This window comes from Aspergillus clavatus, genomic scaffold (genome assembly GCF_000002715.2).
Source record: "Aspergillus clavatus NRRL 1 1099423829791 genomic scaffold, whole genome shotgun sequence".
In the NCBI taxonomy this organism is placed as follows: Eukaryota; Fungi; Ascomycota; class Eurotiomycetes; order Eurotiales; family Aspergillaceae; genus Aspergillus; species Aspergillus clavatus.
The window spans coordinates 1,437,278-1,457,511 of record NW_001517108.1 but is presented as its reverse complement, the minus strand read 5'-3'; the positions used below and the strand labels follow the sequence as shown (position 1 = coordinate 1,457,511).

At 50.6% G+C, this 20,234-nt stretch overlaps 5 protein-coding genes across 5 annotated transcripts, besides 8 other annotated features; 1 reads left to right on the top strand and 4 right to left on the bottom strand.

The window, feature by feature from the left end:
• Window positions 1-560: 560 nt before the first annotated feature.
• On the bottom strand, window positions 561-6,833 carry ACLA_072470 (protein kinase RIM15; the record flags this gene model as incomplete). The annotated part of the gene is made up of 2 exons (XM_001275639.1): window positions 561-6,203; window positions 6,282-6,833. 2 exons carry the CDS (start codon window positions 6,831-6,833, stop codon window positions 561-563), a joined length of 6,195 nt encoding a protein of 2,064 aa, XP_001275640.1.
• Window positions 2,745-2,764: a microsatellite.
• Window positions 6,834-7,190: 357 nt separating the features above from the next.
• Window positions 7,191-7,218: a microsatellite.
• Window positions 7,192-7,218: a microsatellite.
• Window positions 7,219-7,459: 241 nt separating this feature from the next.
• Window positions 7,460-7,505: a repeat region.
• Window positions 7,506-7,545: 40 nt separating this feature from the next.
• Window positions 7,546-7,578: a microsatellite.
• Window positions 7,547-7,578: a microsatellite.
• A 319-nt stretch (window positions 7,579-7,897) lies between these two features.
• Window positions 7,898-7,929: a microsatellite.
• A 2,063-nt stretch (window positions 7,930-9,992) lies between these two features.
• Window positions 9,993-10,018: a microsatellite.
• Window positions 10,019-11,073: 1,055 nt separating this feature from the next.
• Window positions 11,074-13,154, bottom strand: ACLA_072460 (GMC family oxidoreductase; the record flags this gene model as incomplete). Its single annotated transcript, XM_001275638.1, has 5 exons — window positions 11,074-11,138; window positions 11,192-11,693; window positions 11,750-12,635; window positions 12,696-12,725; window positions 12,772-13,154. The coding sequence occupies 5 exons, from the start codon at window positions 13,152-13,154 to the stop codon at window positions 11,074-11,076; spliced, it is 1,866 nt and encodes a 621-aa protein (XP_001275639.1).
• Window positions 13,155-13,742: 588 nt separating this feature from the next.
• ACLA_072450 (uncharacterized protein) lies at window positions 13,743-14,282 on the top strand (the record flags this gene model as incomplete). Its single annotated transcript, XM_001275637.1, has 2 exons — window positions 13,743-14,012; window positions 14,076-14,282. The coding sequence occupies 2 exons, from the start codon at window positions 13,743-13,745 to the stop codon at window positions 14,280-14,282; spliced, it is 477 nt and encodes a 158-aa protein (XP_001275638.1).
• A 240-nt stretch (window positions 14,283-14,522) lies between these two features.
• Window positions 14,523-15,824, bottom strand: ACLA_072440 (C-3 sterol dehydrogenase/C-4 decarboxylase; the record flags this gene model as incomplete). Its single annotated transcript, XM_001275636.1, has 2 exons — window positions 14,523-15,185; window positions 15,249-15,824. 2 exons carry the CDS (start codon window positions 15,822-15,824, stop codon window positions 14,523-14,525), a joined length of 1,239 nt encoding a protein of 412 aa, XP_001275637.1.
• A 735-nt stretch (window positions 15,825-16,559) lies between these two features.
• Window positions 16,560-18,230, bottom strand: ACLA_072430 (ubiquitin-conjugating enzyme E2; the record flags this gene model as incomplete). Its single annotated transcript, XM_001275635.1, has 4 exons — window positions 16,560-17,432; window positions 17,490-17,658; window positions 17,789-17,885; window positions 18,023-18,230. 4 exons carry the CDS (start codon window positions 18,228-18,230, stop codon window positions 16,560-16,562), a joined length of 1,347 nt encoding a protein of 448 aa, XP_001275636.1.
• Window positions 18,231-20,234: the final 2,004 nt, after the last annotated feature.

The following is a 20,234-nucleotide window of genomic DNA, read 5'->3' as shown; positions in this document are numbered from 1 at the left end:
AAAAGCTTTTTTTTGTGTTTTTGAAACCCGCCTTGGGGAACAATCCTAAATACACAATTTGGAAGAATGAAGAGAAGAGAAGGGAGAAAAGAAAGGAGAATCGTACAAAAGAGATGCTGAGATCGTAGGTGATGCGAGTGGTGTGACGAAGACATAATGGCGGACCAGACGTTGTAGAATCCAAAGTAGAGGGAATGAAACGAAACACAACAAGTCAATTTATGACAAGAACAAGACAAGCTTGTTTGACTAAGAAACCCCCGAACACCCGCTGAGCCTAAAACAGAACAAAACTGAAGAGAGAAATGGAAATGGGAATGGTGAGTGGGAAGGGTGGGGTTGAACAACCGGAGAGAAGAGGGGAAAACAAAGTAATTTGACAGGTGTAAATGCATATTGAAACAAGTCTTTGGAATAAAATGCAAGAAGAGTAAGATATCGAGAAAGAAAGGAAAAAAAAGAGCTTGAATCAGGGCGCAATCTGTGAGCAGTGTGCCCAATGCCTCGGCACATAGCAAATTCTCTGTCTGGTCCAGTCTAGATAGGACGGGCCAGTTGGTCTATCGCTCGAATGGCCTCGGCGTATGATCAAAGTCCCATCTCGGAGACGGCGTGTGGAGAGGTCGAGGCGTGGTTTCGGAATCAGCAGTCGGATCGCTGTCAGGATCAAGGCTGATGGTGTCTTTGGCTGGTTTGTTCAAGGGCGTGTGTGGGTTGGTGACGGAAGCACTTGACTCATCGTCTTGGGTGAGGACAATAGGAGGTGTATTCTGGCCTTTCTTTAGAGTTTCCGTACTGGCGTCCAGCGCAGAAGAGGTGTTCTCAGGCCCGGTGTAGATCTCAGTCACGCCCGTGTCGTGTTGCGAACAGGATGGTCTTTTCTGACGAAGAGGCATGGCGGTGGTTGCGCCCAGCTCAACCTCGTGAGACAGCGGCGAAGACGCCGGGCTAAGTTCTTCCTCCGTCCGCTCCGCGATGGTATCCTCGGTGATTGCGAGCCTCTCGAAGCGATCTTGCATCGCTCGGCTAGGAGATGATGACATCGGATCATCACCGCTTTCAATGGCATTTTCCGACTCAGCGTTCCGGCTTCGTTCCATCGCCTCGCGTTCCTTCTTGAGCAATTCCTCGCTGCCGCTGACGACGCTGCCCCGGCTATTCGTCCTCATCATCTCGATTCCCAACTTGGAGACGGGGCGGTGAGATCGGGACCGTGAACTGGGCGTTCGCACATGAGCGTGGCCAAGCTCCTCGTCTTCGTCATCGCCAGACTCCGCGCACTCATACCGCTTCTTTTCCATCGACTGTCTCTTCGCCTTAATGGACTCGCTCGATCGTTGCTTGCGAGGCGTCACATTACTGGAAGGGTCTATAGCAGCGGGAGCTGAGACAGCGTGAATCAGATGTGGAACTGGCGTCGGACTAGATGCAGTAGAAGTAGCCTCCGTACTGGGATTTTCTTTCGGCATAGACTCGTCTGAAATGCCGAGGCCACCCTGTTGACCGCTCATCCATTCATCATTCTGACGGCTTACAACGATAGGAGCATCGTCGGCTTTGATGGAATCCACATCGCCAAAATAACTACTGCCGATGGAATCCGCCCGACTAGAGCCCTGATACGAGCTCGAGGGAACCACTGCGAAACCGGAGGACGTTGTGGAACTTGGGCTGTGCTCCGCGTTGGTTACAAGAGCAGTATGTCGAAGCGCGGATGGCTGGCCAGCGAGCGGTTGCGAGGGGCTATAGTCCTTTGGTGGCGGCTTCCACTGACAGAATTTACACAACGCCTCGGTCAGCTTCGTCAAGGTCGGCGGTTTCTCAATCAGGCCATCGAAGTGATGAGTCTCGGGGAAGTCCTGTAGATAGCCAGTAACCGCGACAATTGGAGTATGTCGGTTGGCGCTACGGGTCTCCCGTACCATACGCGCGATATCTGCTCCGTTCACCTGAGGCAGCTTAAACTCCGTCATAATGATATCAAACTGGACTTCACTAAGGGCATAGCGCATTGCCTCGGCACCATTTACGGCTGTGATTGTACGGCACCGTAGCTTCTCGAACAAGCGCTCCATCACCATCCTCGAGACAGGATGATCTTCACAGATAAGCACGTCCAATGGCCGGAAGAATGGGCCATCAAGAACACTGATCTGTGAAAGACGCCGTGAACTGTGCCGACGGCGTTGGACCTTGAGCAGCGCTTTGGTGCGTGGGTCCTCATTGTCCGACGAGGAGGGCGAGATATCGAACAGCTGGCTGCGACGCTTGTAGTGGCCGGCAACATATGATTCCTTGGCGAGCGAGGACGACAATTCGCCATCTTGAGAGCCTATCGTCTGCGATCGTGTTCGCGTCGTAGGAACACTGCCATGTCTTTGGCCAGATGGTGTTTTGTCTGGTGAATGGGTTCCGGCTCGGCTAGTCTTGATGGGCGAAGATGCACTGGAGCCTCGTTTAATGCTTGCCATACGACTCTGATCCCCACCTCCAGCAGCGAAGGACCCGCTGGATGGGAGAGAGTTGGTTGTGGAGGAAGAACCGGAGGTCTTTCTGCGCTCATGGTTGTTGCCGGTGCTGAACTGCACCAGCAGAGGCGATGAAGGCTGGGAAGGACGGCTTGGGGACGAGTTCGCCTGACTCAGACCTGAAGGCGAAGATGGTCGGTTATTCCCCTTGTTCTGTGATAGCGTCCGCTGCAACGGCATCGGCAAAGGGCTGCCCTCGAGGGAGGGGCCGGATGACGGCGGCGGCGGCGGCGGCGTAGGTCCCTGAGGTTGCGTGTTTGGCTGAGAGGCCGTAGCTGCGTATTGGCGCTGTTGAGCCTGCATTGCCTCTTGACGTAGCTTCTGAATGACATCTTTGTTGGCCTTCTCGAGCATCGGAAGATTCTTAAAGGAAAAACTGCCAAAATCGTCTGCCGGGGTTGGTTCGCTCAGTCTTCTACTCCGTGAGTCACGGACATGGGGTGGAATGTGGAGAGGCATCAAAGGTCGCTTCATTGAGTTCACCTGTGAGCGCACCTTGAACAGTGCGTCATGCGGGCGATCCGCTGTGGTGGCGGGTTGTGATGATGGCCCTTCCTCCAATTCCTCAGCGAAAGGTTGGAGGGTAGCACCGCGGGCATCGAAATACTCAGTATCCTCAGGGTTTTCAAGATTGGGGACAAACTGCGCTTGATCCTCCAGCAAGGTTTCCCAGTTGATATCCGAGAACCAAGGATGGCTGCGAATCTCAGTTCCTCCGTTTGGATATTTCTCTTCGACATTGGCCCCAATGCGCTCCCGTGGATCCATCGTCATGAGTTTGTTCATGAGATCGATGGCTTCGTGGGACGCCAATTCTTCCGCTTCCTCCGGCCAGTTGATTCGACGATGGAGGATGTTGTCGAATACTTCATCGGGCGTCGAGGCGTTGAAAGGAGGATAGCCAAAGAGAAACTCAAACATGATGCAGCCAAGGGACCACCAGTCGCCCATCTCATCCTGGCCCAGTCCATTGATCGTTTCCGGTGCTAGATAGTCTGGTGTTCCAACGAAGCGCCGGTTGTGATCATCTGGATCGAACAGGGCCATCAGAGGTGGCATCATGGACTGTTGTGGCGGAGTCCCATACGGGGCCGAGTTGCTTAATGTCGGTTGAAGCGGAAACAAGCGAGGAGACTCCCCTATCTCACTGTGGTAGTCCTCTTCGGGCAGACGGCTCGGGACAGGCACCGGAACAGGCAAGGAGGACGGTGGTAAAAAATTCGATGTCTCGTGGGGCTCAGAAAGGGAAAAATTGCGAAATATCGCGTTCAGGTTCTCACTGCCACCACTGTCACTGCGATAACCCGACGCCCGGCGCGAGGTTTGCCGACTAAGCCCGCTCTGGTTGAGACTAAAATACGATGGCTGATTCAAGCTTCCGGCAAGGTCCGGGGTAATCTGCGGTGTTGATCCTGGGGACCCGGGGGCCTGAAAATCAAACGACGCTGATCGGGAAGACGCAATCGACGTTGCACGAGGGAAGGGCCCCTGCTTGAGAAGGTCCGGGGCCGGCTCGTTCATACTTTTGAGGACGCGCTTCTGACGTCCCACGAGCCCCATACGGGACAAACCGAAGTCGGTCAGCTTGAGATGTCCCTTCTGGTCAATAAGCAAATTGTCCGGCTTCAAGTCACGGTGAACAATGCCTCTACCATGAAGGTGTTCCACCCCGAGAACTACCTCAGCTATGTACTTCTTGGCCCAGTCTTCCGGGAGCCCGCCCAGGATCTTGACGAGCGATGCGCAGTCGCCCCCATTCAAGTATTCCATCACCAGATAGAGATAGTCCTTGCTCGAAAATGTCCAATAAAGCTTGGCGACGAAATCGCTCTCGCCCTGCCACATCATGATCGCGCGCTCAGCCTTGACGTTGGTGACCTGATTCTTGGCGACCATATCCGCTTTCTTGAGCACCTTGATGGCGAAATACTCCCCTGTTGTCTTCTTCTTGGATAGGTACACACTTCCAAATGCCCCTTTGCTGATCGGCTTGATGATCTCGAAATCTTTGATTGAGGGAGGCGCTGGACGGGGTTGGGGCTGGCTGGCGGACGTCAGGTGAGGCGAAACGGGCGGTTTTGTCACGTCGGACGAAGTCGCAGAGGACTGACGTCGATGATGGCGGTAGTGATAATGTGCTAGTTCGCTGGCGTGGGTGGAGGGCGAGACGATGGGAGAGGGAAGGCTCTCGGCGCCGCTGGACATTCGGGGTTTTGGCATGCGCAACGGAGAGTGGGGGTTAGACATTCTGGCGGGAGAGTGCTGGCGCCGAGGAGAACTAGAAAGCCCTGGGAGCACCAGGCTCCTGCGTTTTCTGTCCATACTCCGATCCGAGCATGGGGATTCGGTTCGTACGGCTCCTGGGAAGGCAGACGAGAGGACACTGCTATCGCTCATCTCGCCCGCATCGAGGTCTACCATAGATAGTCCCCGACGCGAAGGTTGAGACGTGCCCAACAAGCCGGCGGCACTCTTATGCGAGCGGGGGGTGGGACATTCCATGGGGCTGTTGGATCCTGTGGAGACGGCAACCGATGAGGACCTTCCTTCAGGATGAGGAAGTGGAAAACGTTCCGATGCGTTGCGCATGGACATAGTCAGCGCAGACATAGGCTGACTCGACCGATGTGTCGAGGCTTGCGATGACGCTGGAGAAGCCAGTGGAACTGTCGCAGGGTCGGTGATTGCAGGAACCGCGGTAATGTCTTCCAGTGGAAGTTCATCTTCCGAGGAGCACGAAGAATCGCTCAGCTGACCAGCGGCAATACGTTCCGCTTTGCTGAGTGCGGCCGTTATACAATCCTCCACCATCACGGTGTACTCAATCCGAATCCGTTCTGCGTATTCGACGATCTTGCGATGGCGTATAACGGCGTCCACTTTTGCTTTGGAGACCTGCTCCGTATCAGCGCTCAAGGCAGCCAGGCCTTGCTCCTGTTCCAGGGTATTGGAACTTGGAGAATGCCACTGTAGCACCTGGCACATTCGCGATTCGGACTGGGGTGAAAGCGTACGGAAGTCGTCCGTGCTGTCACCCCGGGGTTCCTTGATCACGGGCATGTTGATTTCCAGCGCCGTATCACACAAGTCAAGGATCAATTCGACGATCCGGGTTAACGGCCGCCTGACGGCAAACGATCGACCGCGTGAATGATGTCCACCGTCTGAGACTGATTGATCGCGGGACCTGGGGGGAGTGCCTGGGGCCGAGCTCGAACTCGACACGTTTCCGGAGGAGGGCGCTGAAACAGTCGGTGACGGACCAATTGGGAGGCCTTTATACTCTGGCTGAGCTGGTAACGATGCACCCTCGCCCGCTAAAGGCCTGCTTTGTCGAGCTTCAAGCGCATCGAGGACCTTGACAATGGCGTGCCGGTGCTCGTTGAGATTCTCCTGGGCGATCTGCACGTCCATTTCTGCTCTGTGCTCCTGAAGACAGAGATCGGAGTGTTTCTCGAACCACCAGGGTGTGATCTGACGCTCACAGATACGGCATAGGATCGGAGTGGGAGCAGGATATTTCGAGGGATCGGGTTCGTTCGCAGCCGCTTCAGCCAAGATCGTCAAGTAATTCGCCAACACTTCCGCTCCGACACCTAGAGATTCCACCAGCAGAGGAGGCAGATCAATAGTAACTTCCCGCGGTTGACTGAACGGCCGTAGCATCCACATAGTCTGGCCGGGAAAACAAACACAAGTCAGCTTTCTGATTCGACGGGAGTCAACAGGGTAAATCATAAAGAAAGAACCTACATGACCGGCTCCATTAGGTGTGCGTTCAAACACCATGATTCCCTGTCCTTCCATATTCAAGATGTCATGATTGTTCTCGATACCCTCCGGCAGTTGGTCCTCCTCGCTACCGTCGCTTGTTTCCGCTTCCAAGGGCCGAGATTCTGGCGAGTATCTCAGAATTGATTCGGGCCCCATCCGTACCGCGAAGCGAATAAAGCGACTGCGCGAATCATCCTCCTTCATGGACTGGATGGCGTCGTGGAAGGCATTCGCGTTGTCGACCAGGAAATCCGAAATCAATCGACCCTCTAGCGAATCCGGCGATGTGCCCACCACTTGTCTCCAAGACGGACTGACCCATTTAATACGGCCATCGAGATCCAAATCCACGATAACGTTCAACGTCTGCTCCGCCGCCTCCTTCAACTCCTCGCGCTCCTCCCGCATATCGTCACTCAAGGAACGAGCCATGGATGGGAATTTGGGATCGATCCCCCGGGCCTCCTGCCTCAAAGCCGTCACCGCTGGGGGGGCCAGGAATTGGGCATTGGGTGTGCCATTGCCCGCCATGTTGGACGGATTTCACCCAACTAGAAGCGGCAATGATAACCGTGTGGTGGGTAAAGCTACCCAGGCGAGAATCGAGCAAGCCAAAAGAACCGTTGAATCAACACTGAGCCGAGCAGAGCTTCTGCCGGGCAGAGCCGGTGCCCTTTTGGGTGTGGTGTTATGGATTCATCCGCAGGATCAACGGGCCATGACTTGGGTGGCGGGGGAGGGGGGTTGGAAGAGATAGACGACAAAAAGGCGAGGGAATGACCTCACAAACGGATGAGGCACTCCTCAGACGGGTGTTGGGAAAGATATCACTAAATGCGAAGGATGATTGTGTTTTATAATTTGAAATAGTCTTTGTTTCCCAAAGGTAAAAAAAAAAAAAAAAAAAAAAAAAAAATTAATGGTGGTTGGCAGAGGAATGAGCTTGGACAGACGAGAGAGAAGCGGCTATGCGGGGAATGGCGCGACGGGAGAGAGAGAGAAAGTGGTGGACGCGAAGCTAAGGTGATCGACGGAGAGCCAACTGTCAGTCAGAAGAGAGACAGAATGGCTCGAAGGGAGGATCAGTCTGTGGGGTCTAAATAGACGGAAGCAATAATAGAGGAGAAGAATTGGAGGAAGACCTGGATTCTATTTTCGAGGGAAAAGAAGAGGAGGAGGGGAGGGTGGAGGAAGAAGAAGAAGGAAGTTTGTTGAGGTTGAATGAAGGTGATTGATTAAGAACAGAGAGAGAGAGAGAGAGAGAGAGAGAGAGAGACGAAACACGACGAAACAACCCCCGACTGTAGGCAGCAGAAGGCATAAAGCAGCGGCACTACTACTACTAATAATAATGACAGTGGATTATTATTATGAACCCACCTTTTCTTTTCTGGTCTTATTTTTCCCCTTCTTTCTAGTCTAGTCTCATCTGGTCCAACTACTTAACTATTTAAGTCAAGATGCTTGAACAATGAACAGTCATACATAATTAACGTCAAACTAAGTCTCATCATGATTACAATTGGTGTTGGCGGACCTGGCTGATCATCGAAGCGACAGACAGTCCACCTTGTGAAGCGGATGGCACGACCCAATTTTTTTTTTTTCTTTTCTTTTCTTTTCTCTTTTCAGAAAAAAGAGAGATCTCATGATTTCCTTCTCTACTTTGAATAATAGTAATCTCATTATATCATTATGGAATCCTTCTTAAATGCAAGTCTCATGGATCGGGACATGGTTGATTGCAAAGTGCTTAGTCCTAACTAAAAGCCAAGCATGTTGTTGTTGTTAATTACATCCTAACTCCTATCAGAATGCGAGTAAAAACCAATCCTCCAAGCATAACATCCTCATTCATTAGTACTAGTCATGGTAAGACTCAGCCTTGACTTTTGAGACTTGAAAAGTCTCTCAAGGGATGCCATTCCGACCACACGACCTACTCCTAGCACTAACTGGACGCCACTTCTTGTCATGCTTCCAAACGGCCAACTCTCTCTCTGACCGTATGCACTTTTAGCTTTGTTATGTAGGAGAAGTAGTACTATAGGTAGTAGTGTCTGCTCGACGCCATGCGTTGTCGTTGTGCACGAATCCCTGTGTGACCGTCTTCGCTCCTCTTGGATCTAGATCTATGTATCTATGTATATTTCTGGACTGAGTTAGCAGTAGTACGGAGTAGGAGTAGGTGGATAGTTATAAACCATCAACCCGTGCATGCAGACGCCTTGTCTCTTCATCCTTCCCTCCTCCCTAGGCTATCTCACAAGTGTCCCCAACAAGTCGGTCCAAATAGTCTGCTTATCATGTCCTGGCTTCATTGTCAAAAGTCCCAAGATGCCGCGCGTTGATTTGATTTGATCGGGCCATCTCCGCAACGTCACTCTTGTCCATTGTCTGTGTTGCGTCCCATGGATTCCCAAACCCTTTCCCCAGAGCACTTGACCTCTTCCATTTTTCTAGGTAATCCAATCCAGGGGTTGTTCAACTTGTTCGAGGACGTTTGCGTTTCGAGACTGGAATGAGACAATGATTCTACCCTTGAGAAGTGAAGTGGGCGTTGGGGGACTGCTTCCGCCTCTCTGAACCTAGCTGGGCTTTTTTTTTTGTTTTCAATCCTGCATACTGAAACAAATCATTCGCCTACGCCTCAATGCAAGGGTTCTTCTTGGGGACAGTTGCTTGAAACACCATGGGAGCTCTTCATGGTAGTCATAGCAATCGGCAATCAAGCAACTAGGAAATATCTCATTGTGTCTTTGTTTTTATATCATCCATAATGTCTATTAGTACATTGTCGAAGATTCGACTACTATACCTACTACTTACTGTACGGTAAGTGGCAAGTGTCGCACAGAGGACAGTTGTGGTGGCCACTGACACGGAGGGCTCGGAGTTCATTCCCACTGGCCTTGGGGCGTTGAACAACACGACACTACTATGCTGCCCTTCTGGCGTTTTCTCAGACAACTAACTAACTAACTAGACTGCCTATGTATGCGGTCTTGAACCAACTGCCTTGATTTTGGGCAAACCCTCTCGCGGACAGTCAGAGTCATGGACCATAGGGTTGGGAGACTCGTATCTTTCTTGACCTTATAAGGATCCTTACCTCTCTCTCTTCTACTGATTTACCTCGAACTACTTAAGATACACCTTCGAGCATCGACAAGACCAGTTGGCGGTTCCTGCGGGGTAACCAAAAGGCGGGGGGGGGAGGCCATCCGATATCTATGAGGTTGGTGATGCATCACTTTGAGATCATTTCTTCAGCTGTAAATAATGAGAGATTTATATCATTTCATCATATCCATAGTATCTCGAAGCATACGATACCAAAGTATTCTATCTTATAGATACTCCATACTACAAGCACATAGTACCAGGTTCAGATAGCTCCCTCATCTATGTAGGTAACCAACTGGTAACATCCATCCATCCATATATTCAGCCATGAAACAATTCAACCGCATACCTACGTAGTTACCTACCACATTCTATCCAATCCCCCCCCTTCTCTCCCTCCCTTCGTATCCATCCTTTTTTCCCTCAAAGCACCCTAGATAACAGCCAAACCCAACACCCCAACCCCATTCGCAGGCCCAGCCGATCCCCATCCCGATCCCGATCCTACTTCCACAAGAAACCAAAACAGGACCATTTTTTACACTCACAACCCTCATCTGCAAAGCACCTAGCACCTAGCACCTAGCACCCTCACTATACAAGGATCCTCCAAGGGAAAGGAGGCCGGGGGGGGGGTATACGTAGCCCCATCCAAACCTCCTCCTTCTTACTAGTTACTACAGTAGTAGTCTACTCCACAGAGCATCATGAAGTAGTTAGAGAGCAGTCCAAGTCCAAACAACCCAACCCACTCCCACTCCCACTCGCTCGAGATAACGAAGATAGACAGACCAAAGAAACTGACTGAAGATCATCACAGTCCATCCGCATTAGCATTCGGCACCCCTTGCACACAATCTACTCACTCATATGTTTGTATGTCGACAGGATGCACCGCAATGCTAATCTACCCACCAGAAAGGACCGGCGTCCCATGTATGCGAGGATGGATGTCTCTGTCCAACTGCACTCCGCCAATATCGACGTCGATGGCGACATCATAGCAAGGTCATTGCCGATCAACGGTTCTCATCCCGCTCTCTCATTTGCTTTCGCCGCCGCTTTGCAAACATCATCTTGAATTGAACCGTTCGGAGCTGAAGACACCCCTCCTGCGACTCCAAAGTACTAGGTAGGTAGGTAGGTGATCCACTCCCTCCGTCGGGACTGGATGTAGAGGAGCCCGCAAATCAGGAGACGCGTTGGCTGATGGCGACGACAGGAACGGCAGCATGCATCTCTGTGAGTTCCTAGATTTTCTCCCCAGGATAAGCTGACCTGCTCTGAGAGGACAATGCAGGCAAAGAGCTGGATTCTCGCTGCATGCGCAATGGCTTAGTCGGGTTCCGCATGAATCTCGGCTACAGATTTACTCAACCTTACTTGATGCCCTGTACGACAGCGGTTTGGATGAACTCTCAACTCCCCTGCTTGATCTAACTTGATATGGCATCCTATCTCTGTGGTATATGTCTATCGCCCAAAACAGGCTCAATCGCGGTGAAGAAAAAAAAAGAGAGAAAAAAAGGCCACCGGAGTTAGAATACAAGATTCTGCTAGAACCCCTAAATATATATGTCCTGAGTATTTCTCTCAACATCATACTTGATAGTAATCTGAGAATCAAAGAGCGCGGCGCAATCTGTCATTCACCTGTGTCACTAAGAGAAGAAGATGCAATGTCGGCGGCGATCTTCTCTGCAAGCATATCTTCAAATTGATTAGTCCATATCAACAGAAGAGAGGGTCAACCGCCCACTTACAGACAGTAGACTGGGGATGCCCAGGCACCAGAATCGGAAATGCACTGGCATCGACCACTCTTAATCCCTTCACGCCAAAGACCCTCGCTCGGCTATCAAGAACGGCCATGGGATCATCCCGCGTCCCCATCTTGCATGTGCACGCGGCGTGATATATAGTCATGACAGTATTCTGAATTACTTCGAGGATCTCCACATCGGTTTCATACTGGCTGCCCGGGAAGTATTCCGTGCCAACCACGATTGGCGCCATGGCCGCGCTTTGGAACATGGCGCGAATGCGTCTATACGCCGCAATTGCAACTTGTTGATCTGTTTCTGTAGATAGCCAGTTTGGATTGATCACAGGTAGATCTGAGGTGTCCGCGGAAATGATTGTCACATTTCCGCGAGACGTTGGCGCAACAAGCGTGCCAAGGATCGTCGCATACTGCTTGCCATCTGAAGGCTGCGACAGGAGAGGTTTCGAGAAGTCTCCCACGTATGCAGCGGCTGAAAGGTACTATGCAGATGTTGGGTCAGCCATGCCTCAACGACAAAACGAAGAAGGAAGCCGACCTCGATTTCCGGCCAGTCGTCTGGGAACCAGGATAGATCGCTAACTGTAGACTCTGAGAAGTTGGCTCGAATTTGATTGGAAAGTTTCTCAAAAGCGATATAGTCGATGATTGGGTTTGTGAGCACTCCACTGTGGGCAGATACCCATTGAAGCAGATGGTTGATGAAGTAAATCAGATCTGTCGCAACTTTTGTATAGGTTTCGACCGCTACCTGATATGTTGGTCCGAAGAAGACATGATCCCACATGTTCTGACCTACACCTGGGGCGTTCCGAATGATATCTATATCAAGTTCTTCCAGAGTATCTGCAGGGCCGATTCCAGACACCATCAAAAGTTGGGGCGAGTGAAAGACACCTGCAGAGATGATAATTTCACGCCTCGCATTCAAAGTAAACGTCTGGAGCAAATCGCTGACCTGAACACCGGTTGCTCGTTTCCGAGAATCAAACAGTATCCTATTTGCCATGGTACCTTTGTAGATCTTCAAAGTTTTCGACAGGGGATTTAGTGAACTGAGAAATGCGGTCTCAGAGCTGCTCCGAGTCTGGTCGGACGGTCGAATAGTGAAACTGCAATACTGAGAGCCAGACAGGTGACCACTGTTGAAGTCATTGGTCTCATTCATACCCACATCCTTCAATCCAAGTTTCATCCAACTGGAGAAGGGCATTGCATAGGCCGGATAGGACACGTGGAGTGGATGGTTCCCTTTCCTATCGAATGCATTGCGATTGTACTGCGCTGTGGCATTCGGGGCACGCAAACCCTCATTCGGTGGGGTGAAATGGGCAGTCTTCTTGAAGTATGGCAAAACATTGTCGAAGGTGTAACTTTGATCCTGAACCAAATCAGCCCATCGTTGCATTGAATCTCTAGTGGGTCTATTCAAGAGTAGAGTCTCAGCACACTAATTCGGTTCGAGTAGAGAGAACTAAACTCACCTCTGATAGGCCATGAAGTTCAGTGCTGATCTGTTCGAGGTCAGATACCAAACATCAAAGCAGACAAGGCTCTTACGATCCGCCCAGGCATTTCCCTCTGGGATAATGAATATCCCGGTGATTCGCACCGGGGACAGCTCTTGCAACAAAATGCCAATCGACTGCAGTTGTGGATCCAGGACTGGAGCCCACACCCAGACTGGCAGCCCCTGGAATGACCGCCGTTGGTGACCCAATTTCGTACGAATATCCAGCCTCGACCAGAGCCACCTTGAAGTTCTGTTCCGCCAGACGCGCGGCGACAGTCACGCCAGCAGTGCCGCCCCCAACAACAACGTAGTCAAAGGTATGATGAGTGCTCCAAAGGCTCTCCCACTTACCAGGAATGCCATCTGTCCAAGCCTGTAGAGTATTGAGCACCGAGGCTAGAACGCCGAGAAGGGGGGCCTGGAGCTGCATCTGGACGAGAGAACGCGGGCAACAACCCGATTGAAGGGAAGAGAAGAGAAGTTGGTCAAGACTGGTGGGAGAGGGAATGAATTTGGAACTGTTAGATCATTTCATGGCCATAATTAGGGGATCTTCCCAGTTCACGATCGGAAAGACCCAGTTTGGTGAGCTTGGTAGGCGCAACGGTAATAGTAAGGGCGCGCCTTCTACCCTTTCGAAGAGTTCACCAAGGGTAGGGTACTGCAGTATCTCTCAAGCAGTCAGCCATCGACTATGGGCCTGCAAGCCTGCAATGCGAGTTAATAGAGACCGCGCTGCCTCTGAAGTAGCGGATGCCACAGTCATGGTGAAATTAGAATGACCGCCAAAGACCAACATCAAGCTCGATGCTGCATCTGTTTGCTAGTGACAAAGAATGACCCATTCACTTCGCACCAGGCAATATATTTCGAGCTGCCATGAATTCTTACCAACAAACCAACCAATTCCTTCTTCACCTTTCGCATCCCCCTCACATACAGCAGCCATTTCCTCAGCCGAGCAAAAAGCAGCTTATGACTTATAGACTCAAGAGCCGAGCCACAAACCTCATTTACAATGTCAGCAGCTGAACGCACCTTCTTTGGTGACTTCCCCAATTTCAAACCCAATCTCGACGCCCCTATCAGCGCTGAATTTAAACGCCTGGCACAACAGCGTCAATGGAAAGCAAACTCGAGAAGATGGCGCAAGATGTGGAACACATGCATTGGTCAGGAGTACGACAGAATCATAGGACAGAACCTCAGTAGTCTGCAGACTTGGCAGCGTCTGTGCGAGGAGCTGGACTTGAAAGGACCGTTCACCTCCATTACGCAGTGTAAGAAGGTATGCTCAGGTATCTGGCCAGTTGGATAGACTGTGTTGACCAATGTTTCTTCATATTCCCAGGCTTTGTCAAAGGTGTATGTCAATATTGTGGACGTTCTGGACTGTCGTGTTCTGAACAAGGACTGTCCCGAACTGGTCTGGAAGCCGAAGAAGTTTCCAACTGTCAAGGCACTTTCCGGGTACACCAAACGAACGGGAAAGTTCTTCAACAGAGAGCTTGCAAAGCAAGACAAGTTGTTAAAGACACTGCTCAAGAAGCTGGTCTGAAGGAAGTCTGATTCAGTGGGATGCATGTGCGAGCATAAGGACATTGCATATCAGTGTTATTTCTTTGAGGAATTTCTATGAGATTGGGGATCAAGGATGACTATCACGAACGGCATCAGCAAGAAATATCTTTAGATCCGGTATTATGGACAGGATAAAGAGAGAAATAGATGTCTTGAATATTAATCATATATTACAACGCATACTCGCCATATAGATTTCGAGGTCTTTAGCCCAGCTTTACAACCCCTTCTTCTCGGACTCCACCCGTTCACGCTCCACGACATATCCAACAGCACGCGCAAGGCCTTCATCGACCGGAACGATGGGCTCGTATCCCAGTCGGTACTTGGCCTTGTCACAGGAATAGTAGCGCGTCATGCATGAGTACCGAACTATGCGTCTCGTCAAGCGGGGCGTCTTGCCGAAGAGTCCCAGCACCGTTTCCGCAACACCACCAATGGGCCCCAAGAGATCCTCGGGGAGCTCCCACACCTGGTGAGGCTCGACCACCTTGCCAGTCAGGGCCCAGGCTGCCCGAGTCATGTCCCAGAAGTACACGGGGGAGTCGTTGGTGACATTGAAGGCCTCGCCGTCGACGCGCTCGTGGTCAAGGGGTCCGCCCTGACCAGCCTCATACCGGTCATGAGTGGCAATCAAACGGTACGCCGCAAGCAGATGAGCGTAGGCGACGTTGCCGACGTAAGTGAAGTCGAAAAGGTTATTGTTGCTACCCAGCTGCATACGTAGAACCGTCGGTGAAGCTTTGGAGGAGTGCTCCAGAATCTTAAACGTAAACGTGGTGTCTTTTTCGCCGTAAATGCCTGCTGGGCGGAGCGCGCAGGTCACCATCGACGAGGGGGCAACACGATTATGCTGGAGGACGAGTTCTTCGGCGTCGGCCTAAGGGGAAGCACCATTACGTTAGCAGCGGCCAGCTAAGTCAAAACAAAACGGCAAATCTACCTTGGTCTCGGAGTAGTACTCCAGTTGCAGCTTGCCCCGGATCAGCGGCCATTCCTCGTCCACGTTGATCAGATCGCTCTGGGTGTCGTGCACGACAGAGGAAGAGCTCGTGTACACAAAGGCCTTGCACTTCCCACCCCAGTCCCCACGCGCGCCGCTCGCAACCTCCACCAACGTCCGGGTCCCATCAACATTGACCTTGCGCAGCAGTTCTTTGTTTCCCTCCAACACGTTTGGCGTCGCGGTGTGGATGACCACATCGGGCTTGACTGCACGGAAAACCTTCAGCATGGATTCTTCGGAGGTAATGTCGCCATCGTAGTATTGTGCGCCTGGCAGCCGGTTGTTTGTTGTCCGCAGGTCGACAACGGAGACCTTCGCGACGGATCTGGGGTATCGGTCAGCCAGCCGAGGATAATCAAATCGAGAATCGCCTTGCGGTTTCGGAAGAGCGACGCTGGGATCAGTTTCTGAGGGGAAGTTGAGCAGTTGGTCGACAATGTGCCAGCCCAGGAAGCCGCAGCCTCCGACAACCAGGACGGAGCCGAGCTCCATGGTAGGCCGCTTGTTGGACATCGCAATAGTTTAATTGACGGAGTATACTCGTGTGGTCGTCCTGAACGGGATGAAGAGAAAAGAGAAATTCCAAATGTCGTAGAATTCCTGCGTAGTGGTCTATTTCTCACCTAAAATTTAGGTTAAAGGGGCGATGGCATTGATCATGTCAGAGTTCCACCTCGAAAATCAAACTGCTGGGGGCCTGGGGCAGAAAGCTCGGACTCCCACTACTGCATAAAGAAGAGTATCCTGCCGCAAGCATATTTCTACCACAACTCAATTCTCAGTTGGCGACAAGAGACATCAGTATTATAATGGAGAGCTCATTGCAGCTTGCTGTCACTTAGATGAATTGATTATAGATCCTCAACGCTCAGCCCACTGAGAAAGGTGACATTTAACATGCAATCAATCCCCATCATCCCAGTTGCTTCACTTGTGGGCCTTCCAACAATCAATTTGCCGAGGAGGCATATATCCTCTCTATAAGCGAGGCAAACAAGAGATGCCATCTCGGTAGTTGGAACTTGAGCAAGCCTATACATCCTATGATCCAGTGGTATCCCTGATTTCAAGAACGGGGCAGCAAAGGGCAGAATACCAGTCTGGCATTCTTTGCGATTACATCAATACTTCCAATTGGCACGGCCTAGCCTGGCAGCCAGACGCGACAATTTTTTTCGGTGAATAACCATGGCTTGACCTTATGAGGACTAGACTAGTCAACCGGGGAAGCAGTGAGGACTGGACGGATTACTCAACACTCTTCTCCACGGACCGGCGAAGCGCACGGTTGTATTTCTTTCGGTCCTCGGGACTACCCCAGAACAGCTTGGATGCCTCAAGATTCACAGTTGTCCGGGGATCATAGGGCGGAGCCTCTTCTTCGAATATCGCCATGATCGCTTCGATATGAGAGTGCATCTCCTCTGGGCGCTGAGGAAAATAGCACAACACTCCATCCTTCGAAACCCGATAGTGGAAAAGCGGTGTTTCCAAGAAGACACGGGGCTGCTCGTCTGGAAATCGTGGATTAAGGTAGATCTTCATCTTGAAGATTCCACCATCGAGCTGGGTCATGGGCCGGCCAAAGTAAGTTAATTCCCAGAGAAAAGGGTTTTTGTCGCCGAGGCTCAGGTCAACTGCGAAATTCTGGCGGCTCTTGAGATCTTCAACAATCTGATCATACTGGCTTTGTAAGCTGAATGCAAGACTGGATTCTTGTCCCTTCGACACAAGGCCTTCTGCTGGCCAACTGTGAGTCTCATCGATGATAGCCTTTCTCACGCGGATAAGCCGACGCCTCAATTCGGGGTAGTTGAAGTGCCCCTTCATGCGGTTATCCTCACTCTCAAATGGCATCATCTCAAATCCTTGACGGCGCCGGACTCGTGGCTCTTCTTCGTCGATTGTCCGCATGTAGGAGTCAAAATACCAGAGGAGCCGTCGCTTCCGAAGATCCACAAAAGGCTCAAAGAACGTGTCATCCTCTTCGTCGAATAGGTCAGTGTATTCATCATCTCCGTCTCCCTTTGTCTCCGGCGGTTTCACCGTGCCATCTGTCTGGATGCCCAATGATGCTTCCAATGGGAGAAGTACTGCAATGCGGATTGTTTCATGGCGAATCTGGAGATATAATATATGATCAGCCCACGTTCGGCAATTTCAGGACGAGATATCCACCTTGCTAACATAAGCTTTGCTGTGTTCTTTGTCACCCGGAGCGTTCATCCCTTGATATCCTGGCTCGTTTTCATATGGATTGCTCGACATGAGGCTTTGGATAGAGATCAAAACCGACTCCAATCCTTGGGCAGATGACCATTCCTCTCCTGGCTCGCAACCCCAAGTTCTGCAGAACAGATCAGTGAGCAGATTAGATAATTGTTCTCCCTTCCTTTTCACTTACCCCAGGATTGATCTACAAGTCCCCATTCTGTCAGTCTCTCTGAAGGAGCAACACAGCCCAGGATTGGACTCACAGGCAAACCTTGCCTCCAGCATAAATGTTTGGCCCGAAGCGACACTTTCCTCCATTGGTTGTAAGAGCTTGAACGCTAGGGGGAGCGGCAGGATAATCTAGGACAGATCAGTCAGTCCGACTTTGCATGGTGTGCAGTGGCTCTGGAATCAGCTGGCCTACCTCTCCCAAACTTGATGCTGAACTAGCTGACGGTCAGCAACCAGATGCATCATCTTAGGAATGGGGTAAACACAAGCCTCAAATAGACCGAACTGGTAAGGTGTCTCTGGGGGCCCAAGCACGACTGCCGTCACACGGCGGATATCCGATTCCTTGTAAGCTACAGCGAGAGCTATTTTCCGGCAGAAGTCAGCTATTATCCTGACCTTCTCGTCGTGAGCAACGGATTTGAGGTATTCCACAGTTGAACATTTGAATAGGGGACGAACAGAGATCTGCATTTTGCTGGATATGTTTGATTTCCTATGTCTCGAAGATCAGGATGCTGTCGTCAGCCATGGAATCTCTCTTGATAGGGCTGAGAGCCAGAATTGGAAAGTACAGTACCCGTGTGATACGGAGAATGGCCTGATCAGACATTCTGGGGAGAGGAGCCAAGTCCGCCCCGGTCGCAGACCAGCGTGAAGACAGAGATGCTTGTTCTGAGCAAAGTGTCGTGGTTCAAACAAGATGGAATATGAGATGATGAATTGTGTGAGTTACAGCGTATTGAACTAAAGGCCAAAGAAGTAGTAGGCGCCTTGGTGGTAGGAGAAAGTAAGAAGGTAGATAGAACTCCCGTGATCAAAGGGAAAGAGGAGAAGAAGGTGAAGTCTCTCTCAGCAACTATCAATCATTTTCAAAGACGCCTGACATGGATGAGAGAGCACGGAATGAATTAGAAAACTAATCATGCTCATCAGAGAGAGGTGAATACTAAAGCCTTGAACACATAACACTCAGTGAAACACTTCTGAGGTTGGGGATCTTTTGAGATGGAGAACAGTATATTGTTATTGGGAAATATATCCAATCCAACACCCGCAAAGAATGGCCTCACTGTTACCCTATTGATTTAGAAAATCTGGCAATATACACGGAACAGGTATAACTATGATGTCCTCATCTTCATCTCATACATGTTACATACTAATTAATCGTTACTGAAGGATAAATGAGCCATAGATAGTCTATAGATATAAGGCTTAGTTAGAGTTGGACCCTGAGCTGGCAGTCAGTTGGGATTCAGGCCTGAGGTATCCACTGGCGGAGTACCTCACATGGTCCTGCAGAACTGCCTGTATCCACTATTGACAATCAACATGACTTTTTGGCTGCTCAAGTCTTTCCCCCAGCAGGAAATTCCACGACCATGATGATCGTCCAGAAAAAATAAAAAATAAAAATAAAAAAAATAAAGAAGAACTCAAAAATGAGCTCCCTTGTGCCCGCATGAGGACTATTAATATTATGACACATGCAAGCTGGAATGATGGACATCAAGACCACTTACGGAGTACTTACTCCCCCTCCCTCCTCCCCCCTGCACCTACTAGTCACTCCGTACTAACTACTTGCTACCACTCTCTGCCCTCTGGACTCTGTCGAAAATTAGAGTTGTTGTTTTACACCTAAGGCGTGGAGCCTGGAGGTACCACGGTTCAATGCGTGTTCCTCAATTACACACCTGACGGTTATTTTTTTACCGGGGATTGTGATTTATCCAGGTACCTACCTAACTTTCTAAGACTAAGAGTACCTACTTCGAGGATTATTGCATCTACTAGTCAGGCAGGGGTTTGTTTGAATCGGTGATGAAACACATCCATGGACATTTCTGTCACCAAGTACTCTGTAAGATTGGCCAAATGAGCTACTCTCTGGATGAATCACCCACTGTTTTTTCTCTCCTATTTTCTCTAACCTCTTTCCCCTGTGAATATACTTTATAGTCCATACCTCCACATTTTCTATTATTAGGTAACAGCCTTTTCACATTACCCTGTACGGTAATCTGTGTACAACAATTCAGACCCTCTCGAGGCGGTGACTTGAGCGGTGAGCTCTTTCACGTGATGCTTGTCCTAGTGGGCAGCCAGCAAGATGAAGCATAGGGGGGGGCACAGCAACAACCGCCAGCCAGCAGGCGCTCCCACCTCCTCCAAAACACACAGCTCTTGTTCCTCCTGTCTCGCCCTCTCATCTAAACATATCTTGACTGTCGGACTTACTTGTCATTTTACCACCCCCCCCCCTGTCAATCTCTTCTGACCTTTTCTCCGGTCACTCTCGCGTCAAGCTATTCTGAAGGGTGCTTCGAGTTCCAAAGGGGATCGGGAAACGATTATGTTCCTCGCGGACAACATACTCCGCCGCTTCTTAGTCTCACTCTGAAGCCCCGATCTTTCTTGGTTTTGAGATACCCAATACTGGTGGTTAACACTCCTTGAAGGGCATGATTAGTA